Raw genomic sequence first — 18,669 nt, 5'->3', positions numbered from 1 at the left:
AAGGACCATTTAAGGAATGAAGTGGAGTTGGGTTTACAACCAGGAATGTAGCACCAGAGCGAGAGGGATATTGGGGTGGGGGTGGGGGTCCACTGAAACTTACCAGTTCTAGGTTCTCCTTGGGCTTGTTGCGGGGGTGGGGCGGGTTCCTCAACCACCTTCTCTGGGTAGCTCCTCATCCTCCGGCTCTTCTGGGGCATCCTCTGCAGTTCCCGCTGCCTCCTCGCCCTGGCCCCCATCAGCATCCCGTCAGCCAATGAGGCCGCAGGGCTGAGGAAGGGGTCGTGAGCTCTGGACTGGGAGCCCTTGACAGCGCATGGACCAGCTCGTCATAGAAGGGGCATGGACGATGACGAGGTCTCCCACAGCAACTGCTGGAGCCTTTTGCTCTCCACTGCAGGAGCCTCAAGTGTTTGATGTGCTCCACGGCCCGCTCAATGCCCACCGGCTCCAGCCTCCCTGGAGATTCCTGATACAGGTGAATGTTCCTGCTGCTCCGGGCAGTCGGGGAGGAAGGTGTTCTCCATCCACACACTGATCAGCAGCACCCACGCGTGGCCCATGAGCCAGGTGGCTGCTCTTGGAGCAGGATCCACGTTCCCCTGTACTGATCAAAGAGTGCAGCCGAAAGCTGTTCTGATGTGGTCAGCGCAGTTCATGTCTACAGGTGAAAACAGGGGACACGTCTCTTTACAGATTGGGTAAGGACCAGGGAGAAAAGTGCATTGTGCGACTGGGGGTGGAGGACTATTGAAACTTGAGACCTGGTATAGTCTCTTTTCCCCTGACCATGCTGCCAGTTGGCATGGGAACGAGGCTAGGCCACAACTGGAGGCATGTACACCCCACCCCTCAGGTGGCCTAGCTCCCTCACTCTCTGTTTGCCTGCAGACACTTGGTTCTGAGGGGACAATGCGGGGAGATTGCACAACCACATGCCTGGACACGGAGTACAGCCACTAGTGTAGATGTCACCAGGGCCGCCCGGGGTTGGGGCAAGTGGGGCACTTTGCCCCAGGTCCCAGGCCCCACACGGGCCCCCACGTGAGTTTTCAGGGGCCCCCACAAGAGTTTTTGGCGGGTCTTCGGCGGCAGGTCCTTCTGTGCCGCTGAACACAGCCAGAGCGAGTGAAGGACCCACTGCCGAAGACCTGGAGCTTCTTCCGCTCCGGGTCTTCGGCGGCAATTGGGCGGTGAGGGCTTCTTCCCCTCCACGTCTTCGGCAGCAATTCGGTGGCGAGGGCTCTTTCCGCTCCGGGTCTTTGGTGGCAGTTTGGCGCCGGGTCCTTCACTCGCTTCGGGACCCTCCGCCGAAGTGCCCCGAAGACCCGGAGCAGAAGAACCCCCACCGCCAACCCCAGGCCCCCTGAATACTCTGGGCAGCCCTGGATGTCACCTTACTCTGTCTGAAGTAACATAAGATTTCCTTTTGCCCTCTGCATTGCCTTCCTCTTGGCAGGTGTGACATACTTCGTTGCCTCCATTATGACAGCTGAAACCTGTTGCATTGCTCACACCTAGACATGTATGGCCAACAGTGTTGCCTTCTTCCCAAATACGATCACCAGGGACATTCCTTATCACACCAGGTACAGTTGCTCTCCTCCACCCTTACTTTGCTTACCCTCCATTGGAGCATAGCTTATTACCAATGGACGCTGCACTGCTCTACCGGTTAAGTAAAACACACTCTTCTTTTCAAACTTAGATTGCCAGGTGTGTGTCATTTCCTGTGCAGAGTTAATTTGCATCATTTTGTATGACAGGACATCACATCTGTGCACTGGGTCTGCCATCTCCTGGATGTGGCAGCATGTATCAGGCATCAGGGATGTTCATTCTTAATCATGGATTGAATTCTGCAGCTATGAAGGCCTTCCATATGCAGGCAGCATGTCAGTGTGAGGGACTGATGGGCCAACAGCAGAACTGCCCACCCAAACCCTTCCTGATCTGGGGGGGGGCTCAGATAAAATAGGACTCAGGTGTGACCCATGGCTGGGTTTGGGTTTAGTTTTGCAGAAGGGAATAGAACCTGATGAGATTTTCAAAAGCAAAATTAAAACAGCCCCTCCATTTTGCTCAGTCTTTGCACTACAACCCCATTGCACCGCTCTTTAGGAATGACACCTGTATTTTACATGATATCTTTGTTATTCTGGACCCTGATCCACGCCCCCTCTGAGAGGATACAACTGGAAAATAAATTACTCAGACCTTGCCGAGGGAGATTCAGGGCCATGGCCATTGCTGGTCTGATACTTTCAAACTTTGAGAAGGCCGGGTTAGTGTAGAGTTTTACAGATAAGATCTGTGTGATCTAAGAACATTCAGTGTGACAGAATAGGGAAGTGGGCAGGGGATACCGGCAGCAAACTCACACGTGGAACAAAGAATCAGCAGATAAAAATACTGTTGAGCAGAGGAGAGTTCGTAAGGGACAGCGCAGAAAGGGGCCGGGCAGAGAGAGTGCAGCAATGGCTCTGGGGTTACCTCAGCCAATGAGCTGCAAGAACTAAGAGCACCGGCTGTTTTAGCAGCAGATCTGACACCTCCTCGATTAGGGCCCCCGACAGCGCTGCCAGGGAAAGGTTCTCGAAGGAACATGAGAGCCCGGCTGGAAAGGCTCTCTCTGCTTTGGCCACTTCTCCTGTCTCCGTGGCTGGGTGAGTTTGTGGGGTTTGGCTCTTTCAGAGAAGCGAGTGTTTCAAGGGGAAGGAGGGATGAACTGTAACAAATATTTTTGTGGAAATAAAGGGCGTAGAGAGGTAACGACTGTGTTATTGGTTTTGATCTGAGCATCATCACTGAAAATCAATTTACAGCATTTTCTTCTTATGCCGGGTGTACACTAGAAACTCCTGCCGGTACAGCACTGTCACTGGGAGGTGTGATTTTTGTGAAGACGTTCTGTATCAGCAAATCCCAGTGTAGATGCTCTACCAGCCAGAAAGTGCTGTGGGCAGTGTAGCTTATTTTGCTGAAGGAGCTGGTGGAAGCTGTACTAGCAAGAGCACTTTCCCCCCTGCTATGAGCTGTGTCTCCTCTAGGAGGGTTTGCCGGTATAGTTAGAGTAGCAAAGCTTTTCTAGCATAGACCTGGCCATAGTTTAAAACACAATTGTGACAAAGTTCGGTCCTTGACTCTGTGGGTCCTGCGTTTCCTGGCAGATTTTGCTAGCCTCAGAGGCTCACTGTGACCCTCCACGTAGCCCTTCTCTCTCTAGAGGCAAGGGTCACAGCCTACTGAGCCATTTTCATCATAAGCCAACAAGGGAAGTAAGGAGTAGCAACCCTCCCTCGCACAGTCTCTGTTGTCTCCCAGTCTCAGTGATTAATCAGGGAGGGGATGGGGGAGCCAGGGCCCGCCCTCTACTTCAGGATCCAGCCCAGGGACCCTAAAATTAGCAGCTATTGTAGCTGACTTTTTGGAAATAGGACATGTACAATTCCCTGGGTCACTTCTCCACAGCAGCCCTCACTCAATATCTCCTTCACCTTTACCTCAGGGCCTTCTTCCTTGCACCTGATATAGATTTGTACTCCTTAGTTCCTCCAACAGCACGGCTTCCTCCTACAGCTCCTGAAACCCCCACCTCACTGACTAACTGGGAGGCTTTTAACTAGTTCCAGCCAGCCCTTGATTGGCTTCAGGTGTCCCAATCAAACTATCTCCACTGCCTTCTAGAAGGAATTTAATTGGCCCCAGGTGTCTTGATTAACCTGGAGCAACTGACATTTGGTTACCAGGGTACCAGGGATTTGTTTAGCCTGGGGCTAACATACCTGTTCCTTACTACTTTACTGTAGCCATCTGGCCTTGCCCCATCACATATCCCCCCCTCTGCTCAACACCATAGAGTTGGGCAACTTGGGACGCCAGGCACTGTGCTCGTGATAGACCATCAGCTTGCCATGGTGGCATCCAGCCCTATGCTGTTTGTGGAACTGGAATAGTTGGAGGGATAAGAACCACCTGGTGACCCTTGCATTCTTTTCCTTATTTTGCTGCAACCACTGGAGGGGTGCATGGTCCGTCACAAGAGTAAATCGCTGGCCTAAGAGGTAATAACGTAGTGTCTCCATGGCCCATTTGACAGCAAGGCATTCTCTCTCGACTTCTGCGTACTTCTGTTCTCTTGGGAGCAGCTTTCTGCTTAGGTAGAGGATCGGGTGTTCTTCTCCAATCATTTGCGATAGAACCGCCCCCAACCCCACCTCGGAAGCATCTGTTTGTAAAATAAATTTCTTGTTAAAGTCCAGGGCTATGAGGCATTACAGAGGGCCGTCCGAAGGTCTACGAATGCCCCCTCTGCTGCGTCGGTCCACTTCACCATGCCTGGACTTCGGGGCTTCACCAAGTCCGTTAGGGGACTTGCTCTACTGGCGAAGTGGGGAATAAAACGTCGGTAGTAGTCTACCACGCTTAGGAACCCACGGACCTGTTTCTTTTGGGTCGGCCGGGGCCAGTTTTGAATCACCTCTAGCTTGTTCGTTTGGGGCTTCACTATGCCCCTGCCTACAATGTATCCCAGGTACGTAGCCTCTGCTAGCCCTATGGCGCATTTAGCAGGATTAGCAGTGAGGCCAGCCTGCCTTAAGGTGCGCAGTACTGCCTCAACTTTCTCCAAGTGAGTTCCCCAGTCTGGCTTATGGATGATGACATCATCTAGGTATGCAGCTGCATAACTAGTATGGGGGCACAGCAGCTTATCCATGAGGCGCTGGAATGTGGCCGGGGCCCCATGTAGCCCAAAAGGGAGGACGGTGTACTGGAACAGCCCGTGCGGGGTGGAGAACGCTGCCTTTTCTTTAGCTTCTTTGGTCAGGGGAATCTGCCAATACCCTTTTGTCAGATCCAGTGTAGTCAAGAATCGGGCACTACCCAGTCGGTCAACCAGTTCGTCGATGCGTGGTATGGGGTATCCATTGAATTGGGATACTTCATTCAGTCGGTGAAAGTCATTACAGAATCTCACGGTACCGTTAGGTTTAGGCACTAGAACGATTGGACTGCACCACTGACTGTAAGATTCTTCAATAGCCTCTAATTCTAACATTTTCTTTACTTTGGCCTTGATTTCTTCTTTTTTGGTGTCTGGGATTTGGTAGGGTCTCAATGTTACCTTGGCTCCGGGGATCATGTGGATATGGTGATAGGTCTCAGTCGTCTGCCCCAGTTTTGTAGAGAACACATCTTGGTTGCGATTAATCATGTCGGCTGCCTCGATCTTTTGGATCGGAGTCAAGTCGGGTGATATCCTCACTTGCTTGTGTAAGTTATCCTCCTGGGGGAGGGTCTCCTGGGTGACTAAGCATGCCTCTCGATCATGCCAAGGTTTTAGAAGATTGATGTGGTAAATTTGCTCCAGTTTCCTGCGGCCTGGTTGCCACACCTTATAGTTTACCTCTCCCACGGCTTCAATCACTTCATAGGGTCCCTGCCACTGGGCCGACAGCTTTCTTTCTGCTGTGGGCACCAAGACGATCACTCGATCCCCTGGTTGGAACCGTCGAAGCTTTGCTTGGTGGTTATAATGGGTTCGTTGGGTCTCCTGTGCTTTTTCCAAGTGTTCCCGTACAATGGGTGTAACTCAGGCTATCCGATCCCTCATCTGTAGTACATGCTCCTCTATGTTCCTTCCGGGATTTGGCTCCTCTTCCCAGGCTTCTCTGGCTATATCCAATATGCCCCGGGGGTGGTGCCCGTATAGTAGTTCGAATGGAGAGAAGCCTGTGGAGGCTTGTGGGACTTCCTGGATGGTGAACATGAGGTAAGGCAATAGGGTATCCCAGTCTTTCCCATCCCGGCTCACCACTTTCCTGATCATGGCCTTGAGGATCCTATTGAAGCTTTCCACAAGGCCGTCTGTTTGTGGGTGGTATACAGAGGTCCGTAGGGCTTGTACATGGAGCAATGAACAGAGATCTTTCATCAACTTGGACACAAAAGGTGTCCCTTGATCAGTCAGTATCTCCTTGGGTAGCCCAACCCGGGAAAAGATCTGTACTAGCTCCTTAGCTATTGTCTTGGAAGCTGTGTTGCGTAGGGGGACGGCTTCCGGGTATTGGGGTGCATAGTCTAGTACAACCAGCACATGTTGGTGGCCCCTAGCTGTCTTCTCTAGGGGTCCAATCAGATCCATGGCTATGCGTTCAAATGGTACCTCTATTATTGGAAGAGGTATCAAAGGGGCCCGCAAGTGCGGGCGAGGGCTATGTAGTGGACACTCTGGACAAGAGGTGCAGTATCGCCGGACATCTTCATGTACTCCTGGCCAGAAGAAGCTCTGCAGGATCCGTGCCTGGGTTTTCTCTACCCCAGGTGTCCTCCAAACAGGTGACTGTGGGCGAGGCTCAAAATGGCTTTTTGATGTTTTTGTGGCACCAGAAGTTGATGTATCTCCTGCTTCTGCATTTGCACCACACGGTACAGGAGATCTTTCTTCACTATAAAGTAAGGTCCTGGACCCCGGACCTTCCCCTCCACTGGTATCCCATCTATCTCAGTCACCTCTTCCCCGACGTTATCATATCTAGGGTCCTCTGCCTGGTCCCGCCCGAAAGTCTCTCTCCCGGGACTAACCTGTCTGAGCTCCCAGGGGCCGGCTTCTGCTTCTTCCAACGGTTCATCGCTGTCATGGCTGGGGCCAGCCTCTGGCTCACCTTCCATGGTGGTAGTTTCTCTGAAGGCTGCTCGTGTCCCTCTGCCTACTAGCGCAGTCTTCTGGCCCTGGGTCAGGATCTGGGTTCCCAAGGCCTTCGCAGCCTTCCTCTCTCTTTTTGTCTTCCGGGCCTTTTTGGGGGCTGAGAATGGATCCTGAGAAAACTCAGCGAACACTGGGGGTTGACATTCCTCCAACGATGATTCGCTGCCTCCAGGGTCCCCACCTCCCTCCAGCCTCTCCGGGGGGAGTAAATTATCAAACCCTGGATAGTCCCTCCCAATGACTACAGGATATGGGAGTTTAGGAACTACGCCCACTGTCACCTCAATGGGGTTCCCCTGAACCTCTATCTCCACTGGGATGGTGGGGTAATGGCTCATGGCCCCATGCACGCACGTCACTGCTACACATTTGGCTTGTCGCAGCTGGCTACTTTTTACCAGCTTACCCGATATAAGAGTGATAGCACTCCCCGAGTCCACAAGCGCTGTAGTCTCTGCTCCATTTATCTTCACTGGCCTGGTGTAGTTATGCGGGGCTAATGCGACGCCTGCAAGGTGGATAAGGGAGCATGGGATCTCCCAATCCCCCAAGTTGCATTGCATAGGCTCCTCAATGCTGGGACACTGTGCTGCTATGTGTCCCCACTCCCCACATGCATAACATCTATAATTGTTTTTAATCACTCCCCTGTCATGGAGGTTAGGGGGTTTAGTCCCAGGGTTCCCCCCACTCAGGCCAATCCCCTCCTTCTGGGGTCCTCGCTGGTTTTCAGACCCCCCCTGTCCTCCACCGAGGACTCCCCAGGGGTTTGGCTGTCCCACCTTCCAGGGTTGGGGTCGGGTGCTTGCTTCGAAAGGGGCCTTCCTTGGGTAGTTGGGTCAATTCCCTGGCTGTCATCCCTCTTTCTACCAGTGTGACCATCTCATCATAGATGGACGGATCGTTCTGGCCTACCCATTTGCGGAGATCTGGTGGCAGTCCCCGCATGTAATGATCCATGACCAGGGTCTTCAAAATCTCATCCGGGCTGCACACCTCGGGCTGTAACCACTTCCACACGAGGTGTAGGAGGTCAAATAGCTGGGACCTCGGTGGTTTGTTCTCCTGGTATTTCTGCTCCATGAACCTCTGGGCCCGTACCGCTGTCGTCACCACTGATCATGCTAGGATCTCTGCCTTCAGCCGGGTATAGTCAGTGGCATCCATGGCAGGCAAGTCAAAGTAGGCCTTCTGGACCTCTCCACACAAAAAAGGGGTGAGAATGCTGGCCCACTGTTCCTGGGGCCACACCTCACGCTGAGCACTCCTTTCGAATGAGAGGAGATATCCCTCTAAGTCATCTTCTGACATCATCTTTGGCAGACAACCAGTGGCCCTCAGGGTTCGCATCCCATCTGACCCCCGGGCCTGGGTGGTGAAGAACTTCAGCTGGTCCACTACCTCTCGCAAGAGGGCACGATCTTGGGTTGCCTGGCCCATTAATAATTCATTGGTTTCTTGCTGTATCTGCATGGACTCCTGTTGCGCCATTGCCTTAACCCGTGTGGCCTCCTGCTGGGCTGCAGTGGCTTGTACCAGGGCTCTTACCACCTCCTCCATTGTGGTACAAAGCAAACCAAAACAAAAAATCTAAAACGCCAGTGCACTTTTTTTTTAAACCTCTTTCTTCCGCCACGCTGTGAATGATGATCCCACCTCTGACACCAGTTGTGACAAAGTTCTGTCCTTGACCCCATGGGACCTGCGTTTCCTGGCGGATTTTGCTAGCCTTAGAGGCTCACTGTGACCCTCCATGTAGCCCTTCTCTCTCTAGAGGCAAGGGTCACAGCCTACTGAGCCATTTTCATCATGAGCCAACAAGGGAGGTGAGGAGAAGCAACCCTCCCTCGCACAGTCTCTGTTGTCTCCCAGTCTCAGTGATTAATCAGGGAGGGGACGGGGGAGCCCGGGACCGCCCTCTACTCCGTGATCCAGCCCAGGGACCCTAAAATGAGCAGCTATGGTAGCTGACTTTTTGGAAATAGGACGTGTACAATTTCCTGGGCCACTTACCCACAGCAGCCCCCACTCAATATCTCCTTCACCTTTACCTCAGGGCCTCCTTCCTTGCACCTGATATAGATTTGTACTGCTTTATTTCTCCCACAGTGCTGTTCCCTCCTATAGTTCTTAATTGGCCCCTGGTGTCTTGATTAACCTGGAGCAACTGCCATTTGGTTACTATGGTACTAGGGATTTGTTTAGCCTGCGGCTAACATACCTGTTCCTTACCACTTTACTGTAGCCATCTGGCCTTGCCCCATCACACAATGGAACTGCGGCTGGGGATGAGGCTAAGAGTGGACCCACCACTGGGGCTGCGAGTGGGGCGCGCTCCCTCCCTGACCCCCATGGGGACTGGCCTTGCCCCCCCCCGTGCCCTCCTACCCCCAACCTTCCTGTACAATTTGGGGACCCCTGCCCTAAGGACTCCACGACATGCTCCCTGGCCTCAGTACCGCCCCTCCTTGGGACCAGTTTATATCACAGACATCGGGCATTGACCTGTAACAAACACCCCAACACATGGTCCATTGATCACCCCCAGTGCACACAGTCCTTAAAATCCCGCACCGTCTCGTCTAGTGACAGAGCACACATCCTGCTCTGGTATCTTCCACCACACCGAGCCTCTCTGGACAGCCACCCCAGCCCTTCCAGCTGGAGGACAACCAGTGGGAACACCCACCCACCCCTCCAGCCTCTCTGGTGGGAGTTCCTCCTCAGCAGGAGAGCATCCCTCGCTCCCCCTGTTCCCTTAACCGTTCCTCTCAGACCGGCCAGAAGTGAGGCCCAGCCGCCGTTCCACTGGCCCCCAGCAGACACGGCGGCAGAAACTTCCCAGGCTCCGGCTCCAGTTCCGGCGCTTGCTGTGAGGCTGGTTCTGCAGTGCGCTGCTCCCCAAGGCCGTCCCCAAACAGCCCCTCCGAGTGCGGACCCAGGAGTTGCTGTAGGTGCTCTGGCAGCATCACCTCTTTCAGTTACCGGCCTCACCCCCAGGGACACCTCTTGCCCTTCATCCAGCAGCTGGGTCTCCTCCTGATGGGGGGGGGGGGAGTGCCAATCCCCACTCAGCAGATCCTCATGCAGCGCTGTGAGGTCTGCACTCGCTGTGACTCCCACAACCTGGTCAAATTCCTCGTAAGAGAAGCAGGGAGATGGGGCATCCCCTTACGTGCAGTTGGAATCCTTGACTTTGCAGTCGTCTGTCTTCGGCCTCTTGGTTTGCTCTCTGCACTGTTCTGCAGTCCAGTCGATCCCAGTGCCGCCAGCTACTCACACTGTTTTGTTGACACCATCTGTGACGCATGGCTAGAAAGGGTTAAACATCCTGCAAAACAAATAACCCACAGACGACATGTGGGGAGATCATGTTTGTGTTTTTGTGTATTTACATATGTATGAGTCGGGTCAACAATGAAATCAGCAGTCCCTGTCTATCCTTTATTCTGATAATTCAGAGGTCAAAAGAAGATTTTAGCATTTAAATGAATTGTAAACATGGGATATCTCGGTATTTATCTCTCATTGAAATGTATAGTAAATAATCTGTGAATGGTGGAGGAACAAGCAAATGGCCTTATGTTAATTCGTATAGTTAAGTACCGGTGATGGACCTCCTTCAAAGTCATCCTCGTGACCTTTTGTTCCCTGAGGAACTCCCAACTTGTTAAAGAGGACATGAAATTGTATAAAAGATCCTCGGGTCCTGATTCTGTCATCTCAGATCCGCGTAGGCTTCATCAGGGGAACTTTGGTCACAAGACTGAGGGCCCAGTTATGCTGGGAGGCTCTGAATATGAGCTTTGGACTGGGACCTATGAACTGAATTCTAAAGGAACTCTTTGGAACTACAAAACTCACTATCTCTGCTATGAATCTGACCCTCAATGGACTGAAGTCATGTCTGTATGTACATTGATTTTTTAACCAGACTCTCTCTCTTTTGTTTTTTAATGAATTTTAGTTTAGTGAATAAGAATTGGCTGTAGCGTGTATTTGGGTAATGTCTGAAACATTCATTATTCTGGGAGGTAATGTGTCTGATCCTTTGGGATTGGTAGAACCTTTTCTTTTATAGGATGAAATAAGATTTACAAAAATTTTCACCATATTTGACGTGGGTACCTGGATGGAGACCTGAGGCTGGATCACTTTAAGGGAACTGTGTTGTTTGGACTTCTGAGTAACCAGTGAGGTAATAAAGAAGCTGTTTTATGCTGGCTTGGTGAATCTAAGTATTGGAATATCCACCAGCTTTTGGGGGGTTGGCTGCCCCATTCTTTGCAGTTCACCCTAATTGAGTGACCACAGCTGGCCCCCAGTAGGAACCTGGTCACAGTGGTGTAGTCGTGCTGGGATACACATTACCACAGGTTAATTGGGGTTTTTGGATGAGAATCACACGCTTGTCAAAAAAATTAATTTTGATATTGGAGAGTTTAAGGGTTAAAAATCAGTTACAGTAAGAGACCCATGATCAAGTTCCTGACAGAAAAAGCCTAGAGGGGGTTGTCTTTTAAGAAAAAGGCCCCCACGCAGGAACTGAAAAAAATCTGTTAATGACCAGTGCTAAGGAAGCAGACCCAGCGAAAATGCTTGTAGTGAGAAACCAGCAGCTACAATTTGAACAAAAGCAAAAAATAGCTGATATGGAAGGAGAAGCTGCTGAAAGAGAACGCCTGTGGTTTGACCATGAACAGAGAATGGCAGATATTCAACTGCAGGAACTAGAAGCGAAGGCAAAAGTGGACAGACTTAAGCTCCAACTCAAGGGAATATAGGAACAACAGGAACTGTATCATCCTGGAAAGCCAGCTCCTCTCAACAGCAAGGATAGGGACAGAATCTATCCAGTTTGTAACAATGTTGGTATGTTGTTTGATTCTAAGCAGTTGTCTGTGTGTAACCAAATTTACCCCAACACCGCCACCTTTCATGTAAATGCTTTTACTGTGAGCTCAGGTGAAGGTAACCCCATAACTTGTGCAGAGAATGTAAAAGTCAATGGGAAAAGCGGTTTAGGGCAAATTACAGCTTCTAACATCACTCTTGTGAAAACAGATCTTGTCAAAGAGGAAGATGATTTACCAAATCAGAGTGTGAATACTGTAATCCTCTATGAGTTTACTGTACATGTGCCTTTAGCCAGAATCCACCTTGAATGGAATGGTGTTAAACATGAAGTTATAGCTAGTGTAATAAAGTTATTGTCTAAGGATCTTTTGATTGGGGATGATATTAAAGCTTTGTTCAGTCAGGTTGAAATAAACCAGGCACAGGAAAGAAATAGTCCTGAACCTCTGTCTACTAGGGGCAACGATTTGCCTATGGAGGGTTTCTCCAAATGTTTGTCTGAGGAAGATAGCTGTTTATCTGTACTAAGAAGCAGTGCATATGTGGAAGAAATTTCTGAGTGTCTGTCTGGTATCTCAGAAGTGAATCTGGCATTAGATAAGGCTCAGAAAGATGTTTCTCTAGAGTAAATTGAAGTTGGTGATCGGGTTAAAGCCCGAACTGAGGAAGGAGGGGGTACAGTCCTGGTGAGTGATAAATTGTTGGCTAGTAAAGCTTGGGAAAGTAAGCCTGACCCAGGTAAAAGTGATGTGCTTAAAGTAGATCAGTGTAATAAGACACTATTTGTAGAAACAGCAGTTTATCTGTTAAGGGAGGGGAAGGCAAAGGAAGTTTAGATGAGCATAGGCTGCCTTCTGAGCTGATGGCTTTGTCTAATCAGCAGTCTGGGAAGGCAAGGCTGGTGGAACGTGAGTATCCCTATATCTTACCTGTTACCAGAGTGGAGAATTGTGACAGTGAAGGAAATGTTCCTGTGTCTGTTGGGGTAATGACTTACCTATGAAGGGAGCTACCCCAGTCTCCAAGCAATTGTCCGTGAACATCCAGGTGTGCTGGGACAAGGGAAATGAGATCCCAAGCTGTTTGTCTGTTAAAGGGGATGTTTCTCCAGCTATTTTCTGTTTGTAGAGCAGACAGAAGAAGCCTGTCAGCCTATGATGGTTGAAAATTTATCAGTTGACCCAAAGTTGGTTCTGGATACAACTAAAGCCCAGGAAGGAAGTGGTCCTAAATTTGTGTCTGCTAGGGATGACAACATTGCAACTAGGTTGCATCCAGTTGATGTCATAAATAGCTCCTATAGACCAAGCGATTCTGGTGCTTCTATTTTGCCTGTTGCTAGTGTGTTGCTGGGTAAAGATATGACAACCTTGTCTGATCAGGGTGATATCCTAGCCAGGGCACAAGGAAAGCATGAAGGTGATTGGACTATGGTATCCAATGACAGTGTGGAAGCTTGTAACAAGGAAGGGAATGGTTCTAATCTTGTGACTATGAAGTCTAGCAGTTTACCTGAAGAGGGTTTTGTGAAAATCCTCCTGATGGGCCAGAGGTGATTCTGGATGTATGTGAAATTTAGAAGGAGTTTGCTGATTTGTCTGTTGTGCCAAAGTCGGTTCTGGACACAAATAAAGCTCAGGGAGAACCTGTTACAGTTCATGATATTGCAGAAGGAAAGGAATTTCTGGGTGAAGCCTTTGAAGTCGGTAAAAAGTCAATAGCTGTGCCTAGTAAGGGCAAAAAGGAATTGTTTCCATTGACTCTTAATGGGCCATTGTGGATAGTAAACAGTCTCTCTTCTGAGGAAAGTGTGTTGGTACCTAGTGGCCAAAATCTTTCAAATGAAAATGAATCCACTGAATTTGCTTTCAAAAAAATCCACGGTGGGGAGCTTTGAGGCCATTTCAGATGAAAAAAAATTGTTAGGGAGTTTAAACAGCCCTATAAGCTTAACCAGCTTGTCAGGGAGACAATGGTGTTGGGACAGGACTGTCTCCATGTTGATTCTTTGAGTAAAAAAAAGTCTGTATCTCTGGTTCAGAGGGAAGATTGGACAGCTGAATCTGCAGAGCAGAAGGACAGCTGTGCAGTGAATCTCTCGAGAATACAGGTGATGGCAGGTAAACTTTCATCTCTAGATATTTTGGAAATGACTTGTAGTCTCTTAGTGGACTGGACATCTGATTCCATGTAGAAGCAGAGGTTGGTAATACAAGAAGAAAAGAACCTTGAGTCTAACATGTTAGTGAAAATTGATGGTCTCTCTTTAAGACTGTGCGCCTGACCACCCTCCCCCCAGCCTGCATCTTGTGTCATCATTTGCACCTGTGCAAAGGAAAGAAAGCAGAATTGCTGTATTTTACACACATGTTGCACAGTAAAACTGACTGCACAAGGTGCAGGAGAATAACATCCTGTGTTTCAGGCTTTCATAGTTTCATAGATTTTAAGGCAAGGGAAGGATCATTACGAACATCTACACTGACCTCCTGTAGAACACAGGTCATAGAATCTCGCTTAGTAATTCCTGCATCAAGCCCAGAACTTCTTTGAGCTAAACACATTAGAAGCAAGAAGATGACCAAGGACAGGGTAGGCCCGTTACTCAACAAGCGGGGGAGGAAACAGTATCAGAAAGTGTGGAAACGGCAGAAGTGCTAAATGACTTTTTTGTTTCAGTTGTCACCAAAAAGGTTAGTAGTGATTGGACGTCTCACAAAGTGAATGGCAGTGAAAATGTGGTAGGATCTGAGGCTAAAATAGGGAAAAAACAAGTTAAAAATTACTTAGACAAGTTAGATGTCTTCAAGTCACCAGGGCCTGATGAACTACATCCTAGAATACTCAAGGAGCTGACTGAGGAGATATCTGAGCCGTTAGCGATTATCTTTTTGATGTCATGGAAGATGGGAGAGATTCCAGAGGACTGGAAGAGAGCAAATATAGTGCCATTCTATAAAAAGGGAAATGAGGACAGCTCGGAGAATTACAGGCCAATCAGCTTAACTTCAGTACCCAGAAAGATAATGGAGCAAATAAATAATATGACAAAGTTCCTCCTCTATCTTGGTGGGTCCTGCGCTTATTGGCGGATTTTCTTGCCTCAGAGATTTACCATGTGGGTTGGGGAACAGCCCAGAGACCTTCCCCTTGGGAAGAACCCACAGTCCAGGTCAATTGGGAGGTTTGGGGGGAACCCAGGCCCACCCTCTACTCCGGGTTCCAGCCCAGGACCCTGTGGATTGCAGCTGGCTATAGTGCCTCCTGTAACAGCTGCATGACAGCTACAACTCCCTGGGCTACTTCCCCATGGCCTCCTCCAAACATCTTCCTTATTCTCACCACAGGACCTTCCTCCTGGTGTCTGATAACGCTTGTGCTCCTCAGTCCTCTAGCAGCACACCCTCTCACTCTCAGCTCCTTGCACCTCTTGCTCCCAGCTCCTCACACTCGCACCACAACCTGAAGTGAGCTCCTTTTAAAATCCAGGTGCCCTGATTAGCCTGCCTTAATTGATTCTAGCAGCTTCTTCTGAATTGGCTCCAAGTGTCCTAATTAGCCTGCCTGCCTTAACTGGTTCTAGCAGGTTCCTGATTACTCTAGTGCAGCCCCTGCTCTGGTCACTCAGGGAACAGAAAACTACTCATCCAGTGACCAGTATATTTGCCCTCTACCAGACTCCTGTACCCCACTGGTCTGGGTCTGTCACAATAAGCAATCAATTTGCAAATACCTAGAAGATAATAAGGTGATAAGTAACAGTCAGCATGGATTTGTCAAGAACAAAAAATGCCAAACCAACCTAATAGCTTTCTTTGTCAGGTTAGCAAGCCTTGTGAATAGGGGAGAAGCAGTAGATGTGGTATATCTGGACTTTAGTAAGGTTTTTGATATTGTCTCACATGACCATCTCATAAACAAACTAGGGAAATACAACCTAGATAAAGCTACTATAAGGCGGATGCATAACTGATTGGAGAACCACTCCCAGAGAGTAGTTATTATCAGTGGTTCATAGTCAAAGTGGAAGGGCATATCGAGTGGAGTCCCACAGGGATCAGTTCTGTTCAATATCCAGTTCTGTTCAATGATTTAAATAATGGCATAGAGAGTACACTTATAAAGTTTCCAGATGATACCAAGCTGGGAGGGGTTGCAAAATGTAAAATGATGTGGACAAACTGGAGAAAGGATGAAATTCAATAAGGACACTTAGGAAGGAACAATGAGTTGCATACATACAAAATGAGAAATGACTGCTTAGGAAGGAGCACTGCAGAAAGGGATCTGGGAGTCATAGGGGATCACAAGCTAAATATGAGTCAACACTGTAACGCTGTTGCAAAAAAAAAGCAAACATCGTTCTGGGATATATTAGTCGGAGTGTTGTAATCAAGACACGAGAAATAATTCTTCCACTCTACTCCGCGCTGATTAGGCTTCAACTGGAGTATTGTGTCCCGTTCTGTGTGCCACATTTCAGAAAAGATGTGGACAAATTGGAGAAAGTCCAGAGAAGAGCAACAAAAATGATTAAAAGTCAAGAAAACATGACCTATGAAAAAACTGGGTTTGTTTAGTCTGGAGAAGAGAAGACTGAGAGGTGACATGATAACAGTTTTCAAGTACATAAAAGGTTGTTACAAGGAGGAGGGAGAAAATTGTTCTCAACCTCTGAGGATAGGACAAAAAGCAATGGGCTTAAATTGCAGCAAGGGCAGTTCAGGTTGGATATTAGAAAAAACTTCCTGTCAGGGTGGTTAAGCACCAGAATAAATTGCCTAGGGAGGTTGTGGAATCTCCATCACTGGAGAATTTTTAAGAGCAGGGTAGACAAACACCTGTTATGGATGGTCTGGATAATACTTAGTCCTGCCATGAGTGCAGGGGACTGGACTAGATGACCTCTCGAGGTCCTTTCCATTTCTATGATTCTGTGAGAGGCTTGGAGAGCCTTCATGCAATTTTGCTGGGGTTGGGTCTCCACATGCTGATGACTAAGTGATCACAGCACCTGGAGGGGTTTCCTGCTTCTCACTGCCATAGCTTTGTGAGAGAGAGGGCCCAGGCTGGAGAGTCAAGGGGGGACAGCAATCCCAGAGTTACAGGTTGTACCCTGAGGATCCGTCACACCCACCCTTCCAAACAATCCAGATCACTCTGTACATCTGACCTGTACCTATACTGCACCATGTATGTGTTAGCTGCAACTGTTACCATGCACACATGCATTCATTCTCTGTCTTAATAATATATAATAATAATAATTGTGGGGGCAGGCAGTGGGGTTTAGTGCATAGACTATAACCCCCCCCCCCCCCCCCCAAAAAAAAATTTGCCTTAGCCCTGTTGTAGCAGTTGTCACTCTCCAGCTGCCCAGCTCTGAAGTGGAGAGAGCAGAGGCTGCTGGCTGGACCCCCCTCCCCCAAGTCTTTGTTTGGCCCATTGTTGTTGAGATTTGCCTCCCTGGAGCAGACACTCCACCGTGGGGCCTGCAGGCCCAATTCCCTGCATCTGGGCTTCTCTCTAGATCCCTAGGAGCCACCCAGTGCTCTCTCGCTGGCACTTAGGGAGAGGCCCCCTGGAGCCCGTACGGCAGGCTGGAGCCAGTGGGGCAGGCCGGCTAACAGTGCCAGTGGGGCCTATGCAAACTGCCCAGTCTGAGCCCTCCCCACGTACCGCTCTGAACTTCATGCCGTGACCTTCAGCAGAGAGTTCCTGCTTGTGCACTTGGCTTCCTTGTAGAGAAATGGAAACATTCTGCAGTGGATCATTTGCAAACAATTTTCTTTGATTTAATTCTTCCTCTTGATGCAATAATGCAAATAGTGACACTGAACTTTGTATTTCAGGAGCTGCAGAAAATACTGCTGCTGTGTTTGTGGTGAATCAGACACCCCCTTCTATCCGTGCAATGGAAGGGTCAGAGTTCACCATTGAGTGTACATTCAACACAAGGAATAATTCAACCAAGTGGTTTGGTGATTGGAGTAAAACCAGAAACAATGTAACAGCAAAGGTGAACAATGTAATAGATCGAATCATATTATCAGCAGATACAGAAAAGAGGTCTCTTTCCCTCACTGTGAAGAAAGCCAATGTCACTGATTCTGGAACCTACGTGTGTCAGGTTGGGAGCAAAGATGGGACATCTCGTGGGAATGGAACCCAAGTGACCATCGATGGTAAATACCAGCATTTCCATCTCTGTTCTACAAAACCCTTCCGGGGAGCTCAGGACACTGGCCTGGTTCCAGAGAGCTGGGGCAGGTGGTGCTGGGGGAGATGGAGCAGCACAAAGTGTAAAGGGCAGAGCTGTGAGCAAAACTGGGGGACATCCTTTGGTACGTACAATGGTCCTGATCCTGCATTCCACTGATTTCTGTGGGGGCTTTGTCTGCACAAGGAATGCAGGGTCAAGCCCCAGATATTCAAAAACTGTTTTGAGATGGGGTGTGAGGGGAGGTTTCTAATTGGCTAAGCCTGTGAGGCCTTACACGCAACTTGAGAGACTATGTGGCTGAGGGGATATCTTCTATTGGAACACCTTTTGTTTGTGATAAGCTTTCACGCTTATGCAGAGCTCTTCTTCAGCTCCTGGAAACTTAGGTCTGGTCTACACTACAGACCTATGTCGGCATAACTACATTGATCAGAGGTGTGAAAAATCCACACCCCTGAGCGATGTAGTTAGTTACACCGACCGAATCTCCTATGTAGGCAGTGGTGAAGCTGGGCTGATGCAGTGTTTTAAGTATAGACGGGCCCTTACTCAGAGTGTCACAGGTAAATACAAGTAGAACGATTGGTTTAGCATAAGTAGTTAACACATATTTCAAGGGACCATTGAAGGCAGGGTGGCCCGTTAACACTTCTGCAGTCATAGGACAAAAAGCGGGGTTAGGGGGTTACAGATTGTTGTAATAAGCCATAAATCCAGGGTCTGTTCAGTCCATGATTCTTAGTGTCTAGCAGAGTTATGAATTTAAGCTCCCAGGCTCATTGTTTGAAAGTGTTGTGCAGGCTTCCTTTGAGGATGATTCATAGATGCATAGATTCTAGGACTGGAAGGGACCTCGAGAGGTCATCGAGTCCAGTCCCCT

The 18,669-nt window shown here is 49.1% G+C and overlaps 1 protein-coding gene across 1 annotated transcript in view; it reads left to right on the top strand.

Annotated features, from left to right (window-relative positions):
• The first annotated feature begins 2,431 nt into the window (after positions 1-2,431).
• LOC101952494 (cell surface A33 antigen-like) overlaps positions 2,432-18,669 on the top strand; it is a 51,094-nt gene continuing 34,856 nt past the window's right edge. The window contains exons 1-2 of the mRNA XM_065566922.1: positions 2,432-2,666; positions 17,419-17,751. Of these exons, the coding sequence (XP_065422994.1) occupies positions 2,606-2,666; positions 17,419-17,751 (394 nt within the window). The 5' untranslated portion in view covers positions 2,432-2,605. The remainder of the gene's footprint in view (positions 2,667-17,418; positions 17,752-18,669) is intronic.

Source organism: Chrysemys picta, chromosome 14 (assembly GCF_011386835.1).
Source record: "Chrysemys picta bellii isolate R12L10 chromosome 14, ASM1138683v2, whole genome shotgun sequence".
Lineage (NCBI taxonomy): Eukaryota > Metazoa > Chordata > Testudines > Emydidae > Chrysemys > Chrysemys picta.
This window is presented reverse-complemented; position numbering and strand designations above follow the sequence as displayed.